Below are 20,784 nucleotides of genomic sequence, written 5' to 3'. Positions count from 1 at the left end.
CACACGTCTGGAAGTTTCATTTTAGGAAGGATGCTGATCTGCTGGAACAGGTGCAGAGAAGGGCAATGAGATTAATGAGGGGGAAGGGAGTACTCTTACCAAGAAAGGCTTCATTTCTGCAAATTGCAGCATCTGAAAACTAGGTGCCGCGAGGCGTTGTGATTGAGGTGTTTCAATTTGAAAAGACTGAATAAGCTAAGTGCTGATACCATTCTTCCTCTTGCTCAAACTATACACATGAAATGGCATAAATATTAAACAGAGGAAGTGTAGTTGCAGGTTAGGTTTGCAGAAATTTCTTTCAGCAAGAAAGTAGAGATTATTGTTGGAACAAACATACATCTGGTGCTGCAAAAGTGGACAGTTTGAATAAATTTAAGGAGGAACTAGAAAAATTATTAGAGGGGACAAGTTGATGTGTGAAATATTGGTTTTTTTTGTATAATACTGTACCCTATCTCTTCCATCATGCAGTATGATTGATGACGTTTGAGGTTACGATGAATGTCGTGGCGAGATCCAATATTCCTTACATTTCGAGGGTACAGCTCTAAAACTGTGTTCGCAGGCCGGCCGCTAGTTAGTACACCGGACCAAACTTATTGGTAACTCTCTAAGAGGCTTCCAGATCAGCTAGTGTATAATCTTGCTACCTCTACTCTGCCAGATAGTGACTGGAGGGAGTCTGAGTAGTGTGTATGCGGGGAGCATTGTCGAGGTCACGTTATGTCAAGGATCTGGGTATATTCTTACCACATATATGCCATATCAAAAAATTTCATTACTTCAAACAGCATGTCCCACCCACTTTTTCTTACTATTGAATACACCATGAATTGTCAAACTAATAGAGCAAGTTTATCTGAGAAAAGATCTGAACTTCCCAAGGACTTCCCAATTCATTTCAAAAATATACGTGGTCTCAATTCTAATCTCAACGATGTCCATTTCCACTTGCAGTCTTCCAAACCCCATGTACTTTTTCTGACAGAATTTCAGTTATCGGTTGATTCAACTACTGATCATCTCAGATGTCCAAATTATTCGCTGTATGATTCCTTTCGCCTCAAAGGTGGTACTTGTGCATATGTCCATTCTGATATTCCCTGTCAGAGACTTGGCAATTTGGAATCTCCTCTCTTTGATCTTCTCTGGCTTAAAATCTCTCTACCTCATTGTGTCAAATTCATCTGTTGTCTCTACCGTTCTCCCAACTCCACTAATCACTTGGAGCTCTCTGACTTCCTCTCTTTGCAACTTGACTTTCTCCAGTCCAACTTTCCTAACAGTGAGGTAATTTTCCTTGGTGATTTTAATGTTCACAACTCCAGCTGGCTTCCGTTTTCTAGTCACACCGACCCAGCAGGTCGAGATGCTGAGGCTTTTGCAATTACTAATGATCTAGCACAGATTGTTCATTTACCTACAAGAATACCGGACAAACCTAATCATATAGCCAATACGCTTGGATCTTTTCCTCACAAACAACCCTTCTAATTACACGGTCGAAGTGAGAGGTCCTTTAGGCACTTCAGATCACAACTTGGTGATTGTCTCTTCTCCAATGGAACCTTTATCTCATGGCTATTCCCAACCTTGTGTTGTTTGGCATTACAAGAATGCAAAATGGGATGACCTGCGAAATTTATTTTCTTATTTTCTTTGGTCAGACTACTGTTTCAAAACTTCTGATGTCAACATTTGCTCAGATCGTGTAAGTGAAATTATTCTTGCAGGAATGGAATCCTTTATCCCACCTTCCACTTTAAAATCTGGTCCTTTATCTAAACCTTGGTTTTCCAATAAATGTGCTAAGGCTGTTCAAGAGAAGAATGTTGCATATCGTAATTGGCTTGTTTCTAATTCTTCAGTTTCATTTTCTGCCTACACCAAAGCTCGCAACAATTGTAAAGCAGTTATTAATCAGTCCAAACTAGAGTTTGAACAGGCTAACAGTAGAAAACTTGCTTCTTGCCCTAATGGTAGCCGAGCATTCTGGTCTCTTGCCAAAGCTATTGGCCACAACTTTTGCCCATCTCTGCTCCCACCTCTGTCCAAACCAGATGGTTCTGTTGTCACTTCAGCCAAGGATAAAGCTGACCTGCTAGCATCCCATTTTTCTTCCAGCTCATGTATTAATGATCTTGGTAAAACACCTCCCACCATTCCTAACACGCTCCATTCAATGCCTCCTGTGGTCTTCCATCAAAAGGATATCAGAAGGATTTTGATGAATCTTGATGCTAAGAAAGCTCCAGGTCCTGATGGTATTGCCGACCGGGCTAGCCGAGTGGGTAACGTACCTGCCCGGCAACCCAAAGATCGCGGGTTCGATTCCCGCCTCGGGCTTGGATCAAAGTACTGCAAAAACCTTGGGGGGTGCAATATGGCCACTGAAGCCGATGCGCCAACAACTACCAAATCAAAAAAAAAAAAAAAAAAAAAAACCGATGGTATTTCTCCACTTGTTCTCAAAACCTGTGCTCCTGAACTTACTCCTATTCTTTGCTGCCTTTTTTCACTTTCTTATTCCAAAGGTGTTTTTCCTTCTGCTTGGAAATTTGCTCATATCCAGCCAGTTCCTAAAAAGGGTGACAAATCCCTCCCATCCAATTATCGTCCCATTGCAATTACTTCTACTCTTTCTAAAGTAAAGGAGAAATCAATTAACCGCCAACTCTTAAACTACCTAGAAACCTTCCGTCTGATCAACGATCGCCAGTATGGATTCCGTCAGTGTCGATCCACTGGTGATATTCTGGCTTATGTTACCCATTTATGGACTAATTCAATGGAAAGGTTTGGTGAAACACAAGTAGTTGCTCTTGACATCTCAAAGGCTTTTGATCGTGTTTGGCATAAAGGTCTTCTAAACAAGCTTCCATCTTATGGTTTGCCAACTGTTTTTAGTAATTGGTTATCCAGTTTTCTCTCTCATCGCTCACTGAGGGTGATGGTAGATGGCTCTCTGTCTTCTAACTTCTCCGCTAATGCCGGTGTCCCCCAAGGTTCAGTTCTTTTCCCCACTCTTTTCCTCTTGTATATCAATGACCTTCTTCTATTGACTGGAAATCCTATCCATAGTTTTGCCGATGATAGCACATTGCATTCAACTTTCCATTTTGAGAAACCTTGTCCTGCTCAATCAGCTTCAACGTCTCGCAAATCTGCTAGTTGATTTCAACCCTTCTAAAAATCAGTCTTGTCTTATATCTCGCAAAAAGGATACTTCTGCTCCTATGCTTATCTTGAGTGACACTCCGATTTCTAGGCAAAATGATATATCTCGTTTGGGGATTACCCTGACTACTAATCTCTCTTGGCACAAGCACATTACAAATATTGCTTCCTCTGCATTTAAAAAACTTGGTTTTCTATTTCGCTCTCGGCGTTACTTTTCTTCCAAACAGCTGCTCACTCTGTATAAATCGCAAATCCGCCCTGCCATTGAATACTGTTCCCACATCTGGGGTGGTGCCCCGAAAACCTCTCTGAGGCTTCTTGATTCCATTCAGAAGAGGGCAGTTAGGTTAATTAATGATTCATCTCTAACAGAGTCTCTCAACTCGCTTTCTCATAGACGTACTGTTTCTGCTGCATGCCTCTTCTACAGATACTTCCATGGGCACTGTTCTTCTGAATTGGTTTCTATAATTCCCGCTTTCTCTTTCAAAAGAGTCCGAACACGTGCCGCCACCAGCCAACATCCATTTACTGTCCAACTCCAAACCCACAGAACCAACTTTTCATCTTCCTCATTTATTCATTTAACTGCCGTTTTCTGGAACAACCTTCCTTCATACGTATTTCCTGAAAATTACAATTTACAGAAGTTCAAGTCCAATGTCAAGAAATATCTTCTTTCGTCTTCTCAACCTCCAACCCAAGCACGGTACTAAGTACTATAGGTTCTAATACCTCTCGTGTTTGGGGTTCACATAAAAAAAAAAAAAAAAAAAAAGTATGCTTTCTTTTTGCATCATATTCCACTACCAATACTAATACAAAATTCATGACTTGGCTTCCAGTAGACATATTCAAATATGCCTGCTGGGAGTAAAGTTGTTTTGCTTCGTGTGAACAAGTGGAATGTGGTGGGTTGGGGGATATAGTGAAGAATACTGGTACTTTATATATCTATGAACACACATAAATATTAAAAAGTTTACTTATTTTCAGAAAAATATAATATACAAAGTAAAACATTTTTAGCAAACTTTAAGTGGGATTATTTTTTTTTTATTTTCAAAAAATAAACCGAGAACACAAATGGGAGGTTGAGCATGAAAATATAACCCGCAAGATAGAGATTCAAGATAGGGAAACTGGAAGAAGAATTTTATGGTCAGTACAGGTGGAGCATTGTTTAATCCATAAACAAAGAAAAGAAAACTTCAATACATATAAAAAGTTAACTGAATAACTACTTAACTAGACTAATATGGAATTTCATGGCATGCCTGTTTGCTTAAATGTGCAGAAGCCTATTTTAGGTTAATTTAATATACATGTGCCAGAAAACAAATCAATTAAGATACCTGGTACTTTTCTGTGAGATCTTTTAAGTCAGATGCTAAAATTTCAATCTTTGCCTCAAGTACCATTTTATCCTGCTTCAAAGCCATATTATCTTGTTCAGTCTGTTCAAGTTTCAGCTCCGCATTTGTTTTCTGAGGGTGTACTACCAGGAAATCTTCCTCTTCACCATTTGTTGTTACTACTTCATCCTGAGCTGATCGCTGAAATCGAAATGGGATACTTGCTCCACGTATGTCCCCAGAAGAGGTTAAATAGCAAAACTGATAAAATTCATCATCATCATCTTTTGGAAGATCATATGCTAAAAAATGGAAGACAAAAAACAATTCATTAATATATCAAATTATTTACAAAAATTTATAATCCTTTGTAGAAATTATTTATAAAAAATCTTCAATATATCTGTATATAAGCCATTTTTATGATTTTAAGGTGATTCCACTACAGATGTCAACCAACAAAAGGACCCAACTCTTTTTTCCTTCTCAAACGTCCTTCTCAAGCTGAATAATATGTATACATATATACTGTAAGTGGCTTTATCTTAAATACAGTTGGCATCCATCTGTATCAAATCCATTTCAGACAGCAACAAATGCATTCATGTTTTCCTAATGGCTTGTCATGTCCATTTCATTTTTTTAAATTTCATGTGCCAACAAAAAATAAACATAAATCACCACTAGAACAAAAACTTAATACTAGCATATTTAAAACTGACAATGGACAATACAAATCAAGATTTTTTTCTGTAAATGTGATCAAATTTTCAATACTAATTTTAACAAAGTGAAACTTATCTAAATCCAATATGAACGAGGATGCAAGAATATTTGCTGATGCTATCGAGGCATGTTAGGTTGGTTGGATAACTGCTTTCTTGAGGGGGGGGGGGATTCACAGACTAATAGATTAACGGTAGCCACAGGCAGAGGTGAAAGTTTTTTTTTTTTTTTTTTTTATGAGAACCCCAAACACGAGAGGTATTAGAACCTATAGTACTTAGTACCGTGCTTCGGTTGGAGGTTGAGAAGACGAAAGAAGATATTTGTTGACATTGGACTTGAACTTCTGTAGATTGTAATTTTCAGAAAATACGTATGAAGGAAGGTTGTTCCAGAAAACGGCAGTTGAATGAATAAATGAGGAAGATGAAAAGTTGGTTCTGTGGGTTTGAAGTTGGACAGTAAATGGATGTTGGCTGGTGGCGTCACGTGTTCGGACTGTTTTGAAAGAGCGAGCGGGAATTATAGAAGCCAATTCAGAAGAACAGTGCCCATGGAAGTATCTGTAGAAGAGGCATGCAGCAGAAACAGTACGTCTATGAGAAAGCGAGTTGAGAGACTCTGTTAGAGATGAATCATTAATTAACCTAACTGCCCTCTTCTGAATGGAATCAAGAAGCCTCAGAGAGGTTTTCGGGGCACCACCCCAGATGTGGGAACAGTATTCAATGGCAGGGCGGATTTGCGATTTATACAGAGTGAGCAGCTGTTTGGAAGAAAAGTAACGCCGAGAGCGAAATAGAAAACCAAGTTTTTTAAAGGCAGAGGAAGCAATATTTGTAATGTGCTTGTGCCAAGAGAGATTAGTAGTCAGGGTAATCCCCAAAAGAGATATATCATTATGCCTAGAAATCGGAGTGTCACTAAAGATAAGCATAGGAGCAGAAGAATCCTTTTTGCGAGATATAAGACAAGACTGAGTTTTAGAAGGGTTGAAATCAACTAAGTTGTCTTTGCCCCACTGGAGAATTACCTGAAGATCGGCATTTAAGGAATTGGTAGCAGATTTTCGAGAACTTGAAGCTGATTGAGCAGTACAAGGTTTCTCAAAATGGAAAGTTGAATGCAATGTGCTATCATCGGCAAAACTATGGATAGGATTTCCAGTCAATAGAAGAAGGTCATTGATATACAAGAGGAAAAGAGTGGGGAAAAGAACTGAACCTTGGGGGACACCGGCATTAGCGGAGAAGTTAGAAGACAGAGAGCCATCTACCATCACCCTCAGTGAGCGATGAGAGAGAAAACTGGATAACCAATTACTAAAAACAGTTGGCAAACCATAAGATGGAAGCTTGTTTAGAAGACCTTTATGCCAAACACGATCAAAAGCCTTTGAGATGTCAAGAGCAACTACTTGTGTTTCACCAAACCTTTCCATTGAATTAGTCCATAAATGGGTAACATAACCGAGAATATCACCAGTGGATCGACACTGACGGAATCCATACTGGCGATCGTTGATCAGACGGAAGGTTTCTAGGTAGTTTAAGAGTTGGCGGTTAATTGATTTCTCCATTACTTTAGAAAGAGTAGAAGTAATTGCAATGGGACGATAATTGGATGGGAGGGATTTGTCACCCTTTTTAGGAACTGGCTGGATATGAGCAAATTTCCAAGCAGAAGGAAAAACACCTTTGGAATACGAAAGTGAAAAAAGGCGGCAAAGAATAGGAGTAAGTTCAGGAGCACAGGTTTTGAGAACAAGTGGAGAAATACCATCAGGACCTGGAGCTTTCTTAGCATCAAGATTCATTAAAATCCTTCTGATATCCTTTTGACGGAAGACCACAGGAGGCATTGAATGGAGCGTGTTAGGAATAGTGGGAGGTGTTTTACCAAGATCATTAATACGTGAGCTGGAAGAAAAATGGGATGCTAGCAGTTCAGCTTTATCCTTGGCTGAAGTGACAACAGAACCATCTGGTTTGGACAGAGGTGGGAGCAGAGATGGGCAAAAGTTGCGGCCAATAGCTTTGGCAAGAGACCAGAATGCTCGGCTACCATTACGGCAAGAAGCAAGTTTTCTACTCTTAGCCTGTTCAAACTCTAGTTTGGCCTGATTAATAACTGCTTTACAATTGTTGCGAGCTTTGCTATGGCAGAAAATGAAACTGAAGAATTAGAAACAAGCCAATTATGATATGCAACATTCTTCTCTTGGACAGCCTTAGCACATTTATTGGAAAACCAAGGTTTAGATAAAGGACGAGATTTTAAAGTGGAGTGTGGGATAAAAGATTCCATTCCTGCAAGAATAATTTCACTGACACGATCTGAGCAAACGTTGACATCAGAAGTTTTGAAACATTAATCAGACCAAGGAAAAGAAGAAAAGAAGTCTCGCAGGTCATCCAATTTTGTATTCTTGTAATGCCAAACAATATGAGGTTGGGAATAGCCATGAGATAAAGGTTCCATTGGAGAAGAGACAATCACCAAGTTGTGATCTGAAGTGCCTAAAGGACCTCTCACTTCGACCGTGTACTTAGAAGGGTTGTTTGTGAGAAAAAGATCAAGCGTATTGGCTGTATGATTAGGATTGTCCGATATTCTTGTAGGTAAATGAACAACCTGTTCAAGGTCATTAGTAATTGCAAAAGGCTCAACATCTCGACCAGCTGGGTCGATGTGACTAGAAAACGGAAGCCAGCTGGTGTTATGAACATTGAAATCATCAAGGAAAATTACCTCACTGTTAGGAAAGTTGGACTGGAGAAAGTCAAGTTGCAAAGAGAGGAAGTCAAAGAGCTCCAAGTGATTAGTGTAGTTGGGAGAACGGTAGAGACAACAGATGAATTTGACACAATGAGGTAGAGAGATTTTAAGCCAGAGAAGATCAAAGAGGGGAGATTCCAAATTGCCAAGTCTCTGACAGGGAATATCAGAACAGACATATGCACAAGTACCACCTTTGAGGCGAAAGGAATCATACAGCAAATAATTTGGACATCTGAGATGAGAAGTAGTTGAATCAACTGATAACTGAGATTCAGTCAGAAAAAGTACATGGGGTTTGGAAGACTGAAGTGGAAATGGACATCGTTGAGATTGGAATTGAGACCACGTATATTTGTGAAATGAATTCATTTTGATATATTTGTGTATATTTGTGAAATGAATTCGTACCTAATTGAGAATCCAATTAGGTATGAAGTGATTCTTGCACTGGTATTGCAATGAGCAGCAGCCTGGAAAGCAAGGTACTGGGGATTTCAACGGCTGCTGGGAGTCATCATGGAACAAGTAAATACACTGGTTGTGTTAGGACAGGGGTCGGCAATCTTCTTTGAGTGAAGAGCCATTTTTGATCTAATAAAAAAAAAAAAAAAAAAAGAATCGGAAGAGCCTCACCTCAGCTCGAGGAGGGGGAGGTTTTTTAAGAAATGGAATAGAGTGGGAAGGTGTTTTGTTTAAAAAAATATATTTTTTCAAATATTATTTATTAATACTGAAAAAATTTAACAAACATCCAATTCATCATCATCATCAGCCATTTTCAATCCACTGCAGGATGAAGGCCTCTCCAGCAACTTTCCAGTTCCTTCTGTTTTGAGCACTGGCCATCCATTTACTACCCACAAACTCATGAATTTCATCTATCCATCTCCGCCTTTGTCTTCCAGGTTTTCTTCTAGCTCCTCTTGGATACCATTCTGTTATTTTCTTAGTCCATCTGCCATCATGTCTTTGAGCTATGTGTCCTGCCCAAGACCATTTTAGTTCTTTAGTTTTGATAAGAATGTCCTTTACTTGAGTTTGTTGCCTAATCCATGTGTTTCTCTTCTTATCTAACAGTCCGATTCCCAATATGATTCGTTCCATTCTTCGCTGTGTAGTTCTCAGCTTCTCTTCCATTCTTTTGGTAGAGAAGCTGAGAACTACACAGCGAAGAATGGCTACACAGCGAACATCCAATTAGGTACGAATTAATGTGACTTTTACTGCTGAACTTCTTTTGAGCAAGTCTCAACATCAGGCGAGTATGTCACAATTTTCATCTGTAAACATGCTGAGAGACTCGCATTGTTCAGATGGTTTCTTGATTTATTTTTAAAACAGTTCATGGTTGAAAATATTTGTCCGCAGAAATACATTGAACCAAAAACTGAGAGAAGTCTAAACGCAAATATTTCCTAATTTATATACTTGTCCTGTAAGCTACTCCACACATCGAACACAATTTGGTCTTGCTTTTTCAACTCATCTATCAACGTCCACTTGTGTAGAATTCCATGGGCAGACTTTTGCCTCTGCAAATCCTCAATTTCAGTTTTACGGCATTTTAGTCTTGCACTTCACATGTCCTTGATTTTTAAGGCCTCTAACTCCATTTCAAATTGTGCTTTATGTGAGCTAAAAGTTAAAGAGCTGCAGTTACATGTTCAAAGAGCCACATGCAGCTCGGGAGCGGCAGGTTCCCAACCCCTGTGTTAGGGTAACTAAGAGTAAGAATAGGTGTATATATACTTGCATGTACACCAATGCAAGGAGTATATTAAATAAATTTGATGAATTTGAAGTGCTGGTCAAGACATCAAAATTGGATATTGTTCGGATAACAGAGACGTGGTGTCACATGGATATGAGCAGTGCAAAAATGGAATTTGGGAAGTACAATGTGTACAGGAAGGATAGACAGGACAGTAGGGGAGGAGAGGTGATGCTGTTAGTTAAGAAACAAAATCTAAGGAAATGCATCCAGTTGACATGGATGGACAGTGCAGTGTTGAGTCAGTTTCGAGTGACATAAGCACTAGGAAAACCAAGATGAGATTAGGACTGTGTTATAGGCCTAATGACTCTGATGAGTACAATGTACAACTGTGCAGGGAAATAGAGTGGGCAAGTAAATCAGATTGTCTTATTAAGGGGAATTTTAACTTCCCAGATATTGATTGGAACTTGTGAGTTGGTCACTCACACCAGCAAGAATTTTGTGGATTTATTGGATGACTGTTTTCTACAGCAGCATGTTCAAGAGACAACCAGGGGGAGTAATAATCTTGATCTGATTATCAGCAGTGATCCTTCATGCATTAAGAATCTGCAGATAAAGGAACCACTAGGTGGCAGTGATCAGAGTGTACTGATCTGGGATTTACTTAAAGATGTAACTACCATCAGGGGTAAGGGGAAGGGTTTTTGCTTTCATGTCACTACAGTGTTCTTAGAGAGTTTTTATTATATATAGTGGGAACAACTGATCATGTTACCAAAAGAAAATTCTAAATGAGAAGCATTCAAGGAATTAATCTTGGAAGCTACTAAGCTTTTCATACCAACTAAAAAATCTGTTCAAATTTAGCCCTAAATGGATGTCAGATTGCCTAATGAGAATTGTGGCAGGGAAGAAATAAGATAGCATGTAATCAAGTTGCATTAGTAGAGACATACAATGCAAGAAAGCAAGCTTATGTAGCATCAGCCAAAAAAAAAAAAAAAAAAAACCCTCCCATTTCACTCCTCCATTTGTTCAAATGCCTGTCCAGCTCAGCCTTAAATTTATTTAGGCTATCAACTTCCACAACAAAAGATGGAAGTCTGTTCCACCAATCAACCACCTCCTGGCTAAAGGCAAAATTTCTGCATATCTATTCTACAACTGTCTTTCCTCAATTTGAATCTGTGCCCCCTCAGGTTCTGATTCTGAGCAAGAGGAAGAATTCCATCAGCATTCAGCTTGTTCAACCCATTCAAGGCTTTATACACCTCAATCAGATCACCTTGCAGGTGCTTACTCTCCAGCCACGGCAATTTGCAAACTTAAGCCTTTCTTCATAAGAGCACCTCCCTTTGTTCCCATCACCAATCTTGTCGCCCTTTTTTCTACTCGTTTTAGCAACTCTACATCCTTCCTAAAATGAGGCCTCCAGACCTGTACACAGTACTCCAGGTGTGGCCTGACCACTGCCTTGTACAACAGGATAATCACATTCCTGTACCTGCTAGCAAAATTCCTATATATCATTGACAAGACTCCATAGCCTACCCTGGCAGCCCATCTCAGCGAATTTCATATTTGACTGCACAATTATCCCCATGTCTTTTTCACTTTTCACTTCCCTGAGTGTAGTACCACACAGTTGATACGTTTATCTTCAGTTATTGCTACCCATATGCATTTGTCAATGTTAAAATTCAGTTGCCACTTCTCAGCCCATTTGCCCAACTTATCTGGATCCAGTTGGAGTAGCATAATGTCGTTAACAACCCTGCCAACCTTTGTATCATCTGCAAACGTTTACATTAAACCTGATATACCTTCATCAATATCATTGATAAATATACAAAACAACAATGGGCCCAACACCAAACCCTGGGGAACCCCACTAATAACATTTGTCCACAAAGAGCAGTCTCCATTGATTACCACTCTCTGCCGTCTCCCACTTAACCATCCATTGTAGCAACCTACCCTTGATGCCGTACCTCTCCAATTTGTACAGAAGTCTTCCATGTGCAACAGTATCAAAAGCTTTCCTGAATTCCAAGTATATGATATCAAAATTATTTTTGGCATTCAGTTCCTTTGTGACCACATCATAGTAAGCGATCAAATTGGTCAGGCAAGACCTCCCTTTGACAAACCCATGGTGTCTCTTAACTATTACTGCAGTCTTGTCTAGATGATCCTGCAATGCTTCTTCAACCAGTGATTACATTTTTTTCCCCAGAACAGAAGTTAAACTAACAGGTCTGTAGTTATTTGTGTCACCTTTTGAACCTCTTTGTGAATTGGTGATACATTTGCACACCTCCAGTCCATGGGGAACTCCCCTGAGTCCAAGGAAGCTCTCATAATTATGGCTAAGGGTTTGCTTACTTCCTTTGCTGCCTCCTTTAATATAACTGGATACATCCCATCCACCCCAGGTGCCTTCCTTATGTTTAACTTCAACAATTTCTCCTCCACTTTGTTCTCAGTTATTAGAAAATCACTTAGCTCCCTGTTAGCATTTGATAAATTTCCGGCACTCCCCTCATTGAATAACTCCTCATGTGTGAATGTAGATGCAAAATACTCATTCAGTTTATCAGTTACCTGAGCATGATCATCAATAGTCAACCCATCTATGTTAAGTGGTCCAATCTGATTCATCCCTTTCCTTCTAAAGTTTACATAAGTAAAGAACTCCTTGCTGTTTTCTTTGCATCGTTTACCAAAGATTTCTCATAATCTGCCTTCGCCTGCCTAACCTCCTTTGTGACTTGATTACAGACTAATTTATACCTGCCATAGGCTTCTGTGTCGCATGATACTTCTTATGCATCCCTTAAGTTCTTCTTCTCTGCCACTAGCCTCATTAATTCATTTGACATCCATTTAGGCCTAAACCTTGAACAGTATTTCTTAGTTGAAATGAAAAGCCTAGTAGCCTCCAAATTTAAGTCTCTGAAGGCTTCCCATTCAGAATTTACTGTTGTTAACATCATCAGTAGATCCCACTGCAGAGAATTTAACTGTCTGAGACCTCTGTAGTCACCTTTACGAAAGCAAAAGCCCTTCCTTTAGCCTTTATGGTAGTTGCATCTTTAAATAATTCCCACATCAATACATTGTGATCACTGTTGACCAGTGGTTCCTTTATCTGCAGATTCTTAATGCATGAAGAATCACTACTGATAATCAGATCAAGAATATTACTCCCTCTGGTTGCCTCTCGAACATCCAATAAATCCATAAAAGTCTTGCTAGTGTGCAAGTGACCAATCCACAAGCTCCAGTCAATATCTGGAAAGTTAAAATCTCCCATTATAAGACACTGATTTACTGGCCCACTCTACTTCTCTGCACAATTGCTCATTATACTCATCAGATTCATTAGGCCTATAACACACTCCTACTCTCAATTTTGATCTCCCAATGCTCATGTCACACCAAACAGACTCAACACTGCATTGTCCACCAGCATCAATTGGATGCACATCCTTAGATTTTATGTGTTTCTTAACTAATAGCATAACCCCTCCTCCCTTCCTATCCTGTCTATCCTTCCTATACACATTGTACTACCCAAATTCCAACTCTGCACTGCCTATATCTGTGTAACACCACGTCTCTGATATCCCAACAATATCTGCCTTTGTTGTCTTGACTAGCATTTCAAGCTCATCACATTGGAGTGGATCTGCTGAGATAATGGGAACCAGATGCCAGGTTCGGAGATACATAAGCATTAGCATTAGTAGAGGCATATGATGCAAGAAAGCAAGCTTGTGCAGCATCAGCCAAAAAAAAAAAAAAAAAAAAATGCTCCCACTTCACCCCTCCATTCGTTCCAAATACCTGTCCAGCTCAGCCTTAAATTTATTTAGGCTATCAACTTTTTCTACAACAAAGGATGGAAGTCTGTTCCACCAACCAGCTACCCACTGGCTAAAGGCAAACTTTCGCAAATCTATCCTACATCTCTCTTTCCTCAATTTGAATTTATGCCCTCTCAGGTGATTATTTTGAGAAAGAGGAAGAACCCCATCAGCATTGAGCATGCTCAAACCATTCAAGGCTTTATCACCTCAATCAGATCACTTCGCAGGTGGCTAGTCTCCAGACACTGTAATTTGCAAAACTTAAGCCCTTGAGTTTAAGAGGTTGTAAGAGCAACCCTTTGTTCCATTCACTAATCTTGTTGCCCTTCTCTGTACTCGTTCCAACAGCTCTACATCCTTCTTAAAATGAGGCCTGCAGACCTGTATACAGTACACTCAAGGTGTGGCCAGACCATTGCCTTATACAAAGGGATAATCACTTTCTTACCCCTGTTAGAAAAATTCCTGTATATCATTGACAAGATACCATGAGCTACCCTTGCAGACTGTCTATACTGCTCAGAAAACTTCATATCTGCCTGCACCATTACCCCCAGGTCCTTTTGGTTCTCTACCACTGTCAGTGTAGTACCACAGAGTTGACACGTTACTCTGGGGTTACTACTTCCCATATGTAGTATTTTACATTTGTCAATGTTAAACTTCATTTGCCACCTCTCAGCCCATCTGCTCAACTTTTCTAGATCCTGTTGAAGCAGCACACTATCATTAGTGTCTTTAACAACCCTGCCAACCTTCGTATTGTCTGCAAACTTGGACATTAAACTTGATATACCATCATCAATATCATTTATAAATACAGAAAACAACAATGGACCCAAAACTGAACCCTGAGGGACTCCACTAATAACATTAGTCCACGATGAGCAGTGTCCATTGATTACCACTCTGTCTTCTCCAATTTTCCTCCAATGCCAGACTGCACCAATTTGTTCAGCAGTCGTCTATGTGCAACAGTATCAAAAGCCTTTCTAAGATCCAAATATATGATATAAAAGTTATTCCCTGCATCCAGTTCCTTTGTGACCACATCATAGTATCCAATCAAATTGGTCGGGCAAGACGTTCCCTTAACAAAACCATGCTGTGTCCAAGCTATAACTGAAGTCTTGTCTAGATGATCCTGCAGTGCTTCTTTAACCAGTACCTCCATTAATTTTCCTGGAACAGAAGTTAAATTAACAAATCTATAATTACTTGGGTCGCCGTTTGATCCTTCTTTGTGAATTGGGGTCACATTTGCACATCTCCAGTCCATGGGTACCTTCTCTGAGTCCAAAAAAGCTCTCATAATTATGGCTAAGGGTTTGCTTACTTCCTTTGCTGCCTCCTTTAATATAACTGGATAGATCTCATCCACCCCGGTTGCCGTTTTTATGTTTATCTTCAACAATTTCTCCTCCACTTTCCTTTCAGTTATTACAAAATCATCTAGCTCACTGTAAGTTTAATTCACCTCTGGCATTCCCCTCCCCGAATAACTCCTCATGTGTGAATGTAGAGGCAAAATACTCATTTAGTTTGTTAGCCACCTGAGCAGGATCATCAACAGTTGAACCGTCAATATTCAGTGGACCAATCTGATTCATCCCTTTCCTTTTAGAGTTTACATAGGTAAAGAACTCTTTGCTTTTTTTTTTCTTTGCATCCTTTGCCAAAGATTTCTCATAATCTGCCTTTGCCTGTCTAATCTCCTTTGTGACAGACCAGTTTATATCTATCATAGGCTTCCATGTCGCCCATTAATTTATATGTATACCATGCATTTTTCTTCTCTGCCATATGTCTCATTAGTTCATCTGACATTCATTTAGGCCTAAACCTTGAACAACAGAACTTTAGTTGTGAATATGATTCTCCTTTCGTTAACAAAGGAGAAATCCGTCTGATTGGAGACCGCTGCCATTTCAGTGATAGTGATCCTGGAATTGTGATAGAGATTGACCCATTTCAGTAGCCAATACACCCGAGCATAAATTCGTTTCGTGTTGATGGATAAACTGAAGTGACTAGGAACCTTGTGAAGATGAATGAGTCCAGAACAAAGAAATTGTGTCTTGGTGGCCAACCTAAACTGAGAAAGCCTGGCAACTATCATATCAATGTGGATGTTGAATGTCGATTTGGCATCAAACGCCATGATGAGGTCAGTATAGGCTTGGACATTCGGAATTCCAGTCCCTCCATGGGAGGAATGTAGTTGTGAAGGGCTATATTTTAATGAGAAAACCATTTGTGTACACTTTACTAAAAGTATATTCATTTGTAGTTTATACAGGACAGGTATGCTTCAGGGTTTGTGAGGATTACTTAATATTCATGACCTGTAGGGGATTGTCTTCATCTTTGTTTAGAGTTTGAGGTTGTCTGCATAGCTGACAAGATGAGATCAGTAGTGTTATTGCAGCTGTGAATAGGATGCTACACAAAACAACTCCCTGGGGAATACCTGTAGTGATTTTGCAAGAGCATAAATTCATTGGCTTTTATCGAAAAGTGTGCTTTCATGGAGCAAGGAACCCAGGACTTTTACACTGTCACTGTATTCCTTCACAAGAGTACTTATGGTGCAGATGTGGGAAGCCACTGGTGGCACCTGACCCTCTAAACACTATGTACTATACTCTTCTTTTTCTGTTGATGAAATTGAAATACTAATATATGACCTTTCTCTGCCTAATGTTGTTGGTTGTGACCTCCTTGTCATTAAATTCTCTTGTGTGTGTGTGTGTGACCTTGACTATATCATAGTTTGATTTTTAATAGATATCTTAAAGAGAGAGAGAGATTTTTCTAACTCTTGGCACTCTTATAATGTCTGTCCTGTATCTAAAATTAGATATCTTTGGCATTGGTGTGGATTTGTGGTTGTTTGTTTTGGCACCAAAGTAATCATAACTATGCCACTTCAGGACATTGTATATGTAAATTACAGAATTCTGTGTTCAGTTCATCAGTTGTATTGGATAACAATCTCAACCTACTGGGGTGGTAATGAGGATATAAATTTAATTATAGGTTTGGACTTATTATAGGAAGGAATGAGTTTGTTTCCTTGCGTCATATTGCCAATACTAACAGCCAGAATTTGGATCACATCAGGATGAGAATGTTTATCTTTTTTTTTTTTTTTTTTGTTTGTTTCACATTGCCACTAATTAGTTAATTTCACATGACAATTGCATATACCCTCCACCCAAGAAGGTTGATAATGATAACTCAATCACAGAGTATAGAGAGAGTAGGTAGAGCGCTGAAAATCAGAACATCAATAATTCGAAACGTCAATAATCCGAACAAGCCAGCATTTATTTATTTTTTATTCTGGTGCCATAAAATAATTAAAGTAAGCACCGGTTATTGTGATCACATTTGCAAACTGAATTTTGATTCTATTAAATGGCAATTCTAATAAGAGAAAATAAGAGAAATATTATCCACAGGCTATAAAAATGAAGATATAAAGCACCAATTTACACTTTATGACCTTACCAGTTAACAAAATAAATGATACGTGAAAATCGAAAAACAAACTGAATGCTGTCCAATTCAATGGCTCTTGCTGAAAAGAGTGAGAGATCTGACAATAAAGAAACAAACTTCGAAAATGGTGAAGCAAAAAAAGTAATTATTTTCGTTCAAGGCCTATACATACAGTATGTGTTATTATGGATGAAAGTTACATTAATTTTGTTACCTATGAATAAAAATACATAAGCACAACTTAGAGTTTTTATTTCAATCTCCAGAATAGTATTTTTGATAAGTTCAAAAATGCAAACAAATCAAAAGTCTGAACTACCCCCGGTCCCAATTAATACAGATTATCGACACTTTACTGTACTTTGATTTACATATATAATGCACTGAAGTGGCATATTCATGGCTAACTTGGTGCAAACGCAAATATCACTAGTGAATCTCCTTCCATCTCATTACTATTTAGGTCAGCTGTGACTCATTTCTGGTTCTAAAGACAAAGAAACATACATCATACAGTAAGATAAAAGTAGTTCTGGTATCACAAATATAAACTCAAAGAAAATTTTATTTACCTTTGAAAAACAAACAGTACAGTTCCTTTCCATCATTTTCAAACACTGCAGCCTTTTCACAGGGCTGTGCTGCAACATAGTCTCCTTCAGTCCTCCATCCTATACGATATAAACCCACAAAATCCCCAGGATGAGGGGTCATTACTTGTGTTAACTGATAATAACAACCAACATCTCTTTCTGTAGGATATATATCTTGAATATCGCAAAATATAACTCTAGCATAGTCAGAGTCAGACATCAACAACCAGGTTCCGCTTTCTACATCACCTGATGTACCAGACTCAGGAGCTGACATGACTACCTATAGAAAAAGATTAAAATAAAAGTTAAGATCTAATAATTACACTATAATACAGAAAATAACCCTATAGTTTTATATTATGTCTGTATATACATACATGCAAGATTGGTAACCCCTGATGACCCAGGTCAGGTTGCTGACAAACTGAATTGGTATTCTGCATCTACATTCACACATCAGGAATTCTTCAGGGGTTGGGATGCCAGAAGTTTATCAAACTACAATGGGGAGCTAAATGACTTTGTGATAGCTGAAAGTAAAGTGGTATCGTTGAAAAAAAAAAAAAAAAGCACGTGCGGTGGATAGGATCTAACCAATCATATTAAGCGAGGCAGCAAAGGAAGTAAGCAAGCCTTTAGCCATATTTATGAGAGCTTCCTTGGATTTGGGGGAAGTTCCTATTGACTGGAGATGTGCAAATGTATCCCCAATTCATAAATGGGGATCAAAAGGGGGCACGAGTAATTACAGACCTGTTAGTTTAACATCTGTTCCAAAAAAAATAATGGAATCACTGGATGAAGAAGTAATGGAGGACCATCTGGACAGGAATGCAATTATACTGTGGTCACAGCATGGATTAGCTAAGGGGCAGTCTTGTCTAGTCAATGTGATAGGTTACTATGATACAGTGACCAAGTAACTGGATGCAAAAAATTATTTTGATATTATATACAGTCGATTCCATTTATTTGGGACACATCGGGACTAGTGCATTTTGGCCCGATTAAGCGGCTGCCCCAATTATCCGAAGTTTCATGTATATAGTTAAAAATACAAATGGACCCCCGCTTTACAATTGGTTCACTGTACAATCGAAACACGTTACAATGAACTCACCATACTAAATTACCGTTCACTATACGATGTGTAGTAAGTGCTGGTCATCGTGATCACATTTGTGAATTAATTGAATTTTAATTCTATTAAACACGATTATAATTAGCGAAAATAGGAGGAATATTATCCACATGCTATAAAAGTAAAGATATATTAAGCACAAATTTATCCTTTATTACCTTACCATTTAAATTAAATGATATGTGAATTTCGGAAGAATATACGTGATAATTGGAATAATTAATACGTACTGTAATATGTACATACTAACTAGTTGACATTTCTGTTCAGTGACATTTGTGGGTGGGGGTTAAAATTTAAAAAGATAAGCAATCAATAACAAAAAACATGGCACACACAAATTAGAAGTAACACGATACGTGCAAGTGAGAAGAGTAACAAGTTACGAAGCTTTAAAAATAGGAATGAAGAGAAGATTCTGAAATTTTTTTTTTTATATGATTGAAGATTCCATAGAAGTGTAAACACATTTTACTATAATAACCCACAGAATTCCAGCTGTTGGTATTATCGCAAATTCAATAAGATTGAGTTTACTATCAGTTTATGATAGATTTCACTAACAGAAAAGCCCAATAAACAGGTGACTGCTAATTGTTTTTATTGTTTTATGGTTTGTGACCTCCATAAATCCGACCGAACTACGTGGTATGGTCGGAGACAATCATAGGGCAATCTTCAGTGCTGCAGTCTCCTGTCCTGATTAAGCAAAGTAAACCCTGGCTATTTTCTCGATTTGGTTCTGTTTTTTAAGATTTGTCCCAAATAAACAGCTGTCCCGATTAACCGGTGGCCCAAATAACCGGAATCCACTGTACTTTAATTTCAGGAAGGCTTTTGTTACTGTTGCACATAAAAGACTGCTGTACAAACTGGAGCAATGTGGCATTAAAGGAAAGTTGCTGCTTTCATAAAGGAACGATTAAGTAAAAAAGACAGACAGTAGTTATCAATGGGCACTGCTATTTGTGGAATAATGTTTTCAGTGGAGTCCCCCAAGGCTCAGTGCTAGGCCCAATGTTGCTTTTAATATCTATTAATGATATTTTGAAGGTATATCAGGCTAAATGTTAGAGTTTGCAGATGATACAAAGGTTGATGGAGTGGTCAACAACAGTAATCAGGGTCAGCTACTGCAACAAAATCTAGGAAAATTGGGTTGATGAGCTGAGAAATGGCAGTAAAGTTTTGACAAATGCAAGGTACTGCATATTGTTAGAAGTAATCCAAGAGTAACTTATCACCTGTGTGGTTGATATTTCATTTTCCACAACCCACTCACGATAGTGGAAAATGAAAAAGATCTGTGTAATTGTGCAATCAGTTATGAAATTCTCCGAGCAGTGCAGACATTCTGTCAGGGCAGCTGATGGAATTTTGTCAGACATACAGAAACTTTGCCAGCAGGGATAAAAAGATGATTATCCCCTTGTAAAAGGCCATAGTCAGGCAGTATCTTGGATACTGTATACATGTCTGAAGGCCTCACTTTAGGAAGGATGTAGATCTGCTGGAACAGATGCAGAGAAGGGCAACTAGATTGGAGGAGAAACAAAAGTTTTCTTACCTAGAAAGGCTTCAGTTCTACAAATTGGAATGTCTGGAGACAAGGCACCTACGGGGAGATTTAATTGAGGTGTTTAAGGCCTTGAATGGATTGAGTAAGCTGAATGTTAATGGCATTCTTCCTCTTGCTGAAACTAGACACACGAAGGGGCATAATTCAAGTCGGGGTAGGATGTTTGCAGGTTAGGTATGTGGAAGTTTGCCTTCAGCCATCGGGTGGTTGATTGTTGGAACAGGGTCATTCCATGTCAAGTGGCCTAGGGATCCCTGCTCGACCATCTTCAATTTTATTGAAACTTGGTGTGGATGTTTAAACAGGATTCAAATGAAGCTGTGCAAA

General features: G+C 38.8%; 1 protein-coding gene across 3 annotated transcripts in view; it reads right to left on the bottom strand.

Annotated features, from left to right (window-relative positions):
- LOC150089829 (uncharacterized) overlaps positions 1-20,784 on the bottom strand; it is a 281,785-nt gene that overhangs the window by 205,089 nt on the left and 55,912 nt on the right. For all 3 annotated transcript variants that reach the window (XM_090389668.1, XM_090389667.1, XM_090389669.1), the window contains exons 2-3: positions 17,714-18,017; positions 4,539-4,840 (exon numbers count right to left, since the gene is read on the bottom strand). In XM_090389668.1, the coding sequence (XP_090245794.1) occupies positions 4,539-4,840; positions 17,714-18,011 (600 nt within the window). In that variant the 5' untranslated portion in view covers positions 18,012-18,017. The remainder of the gene's footprint in view (positions 1-4,538; positions 4,841-17,713; positions 18,018-20,784) is intronic.

The sequence above is a fragment of the Mastigoproctus giganteus genome, chromosome 2 (assembly GCF_048544385.1).
Source record: "Mastigoproctus giganteus isolate SK-2022 chromosome 2, ASM4854438v1, whole genome shotgun sequence".
Classification (NCBI taxonomy): domain Eukaryota; kingdom Metazoa; phylum Arthropoda; class Arachnida; order Uropygi; family Thelyphonidae; genus Mastigoproctus; species Mastigoproctus giganteus.
The sequence above is the reverse complement of the archived record's forward strand: the minus strand, read 5'-3'. Positions and strand labels throughout refer to the sequence as shown.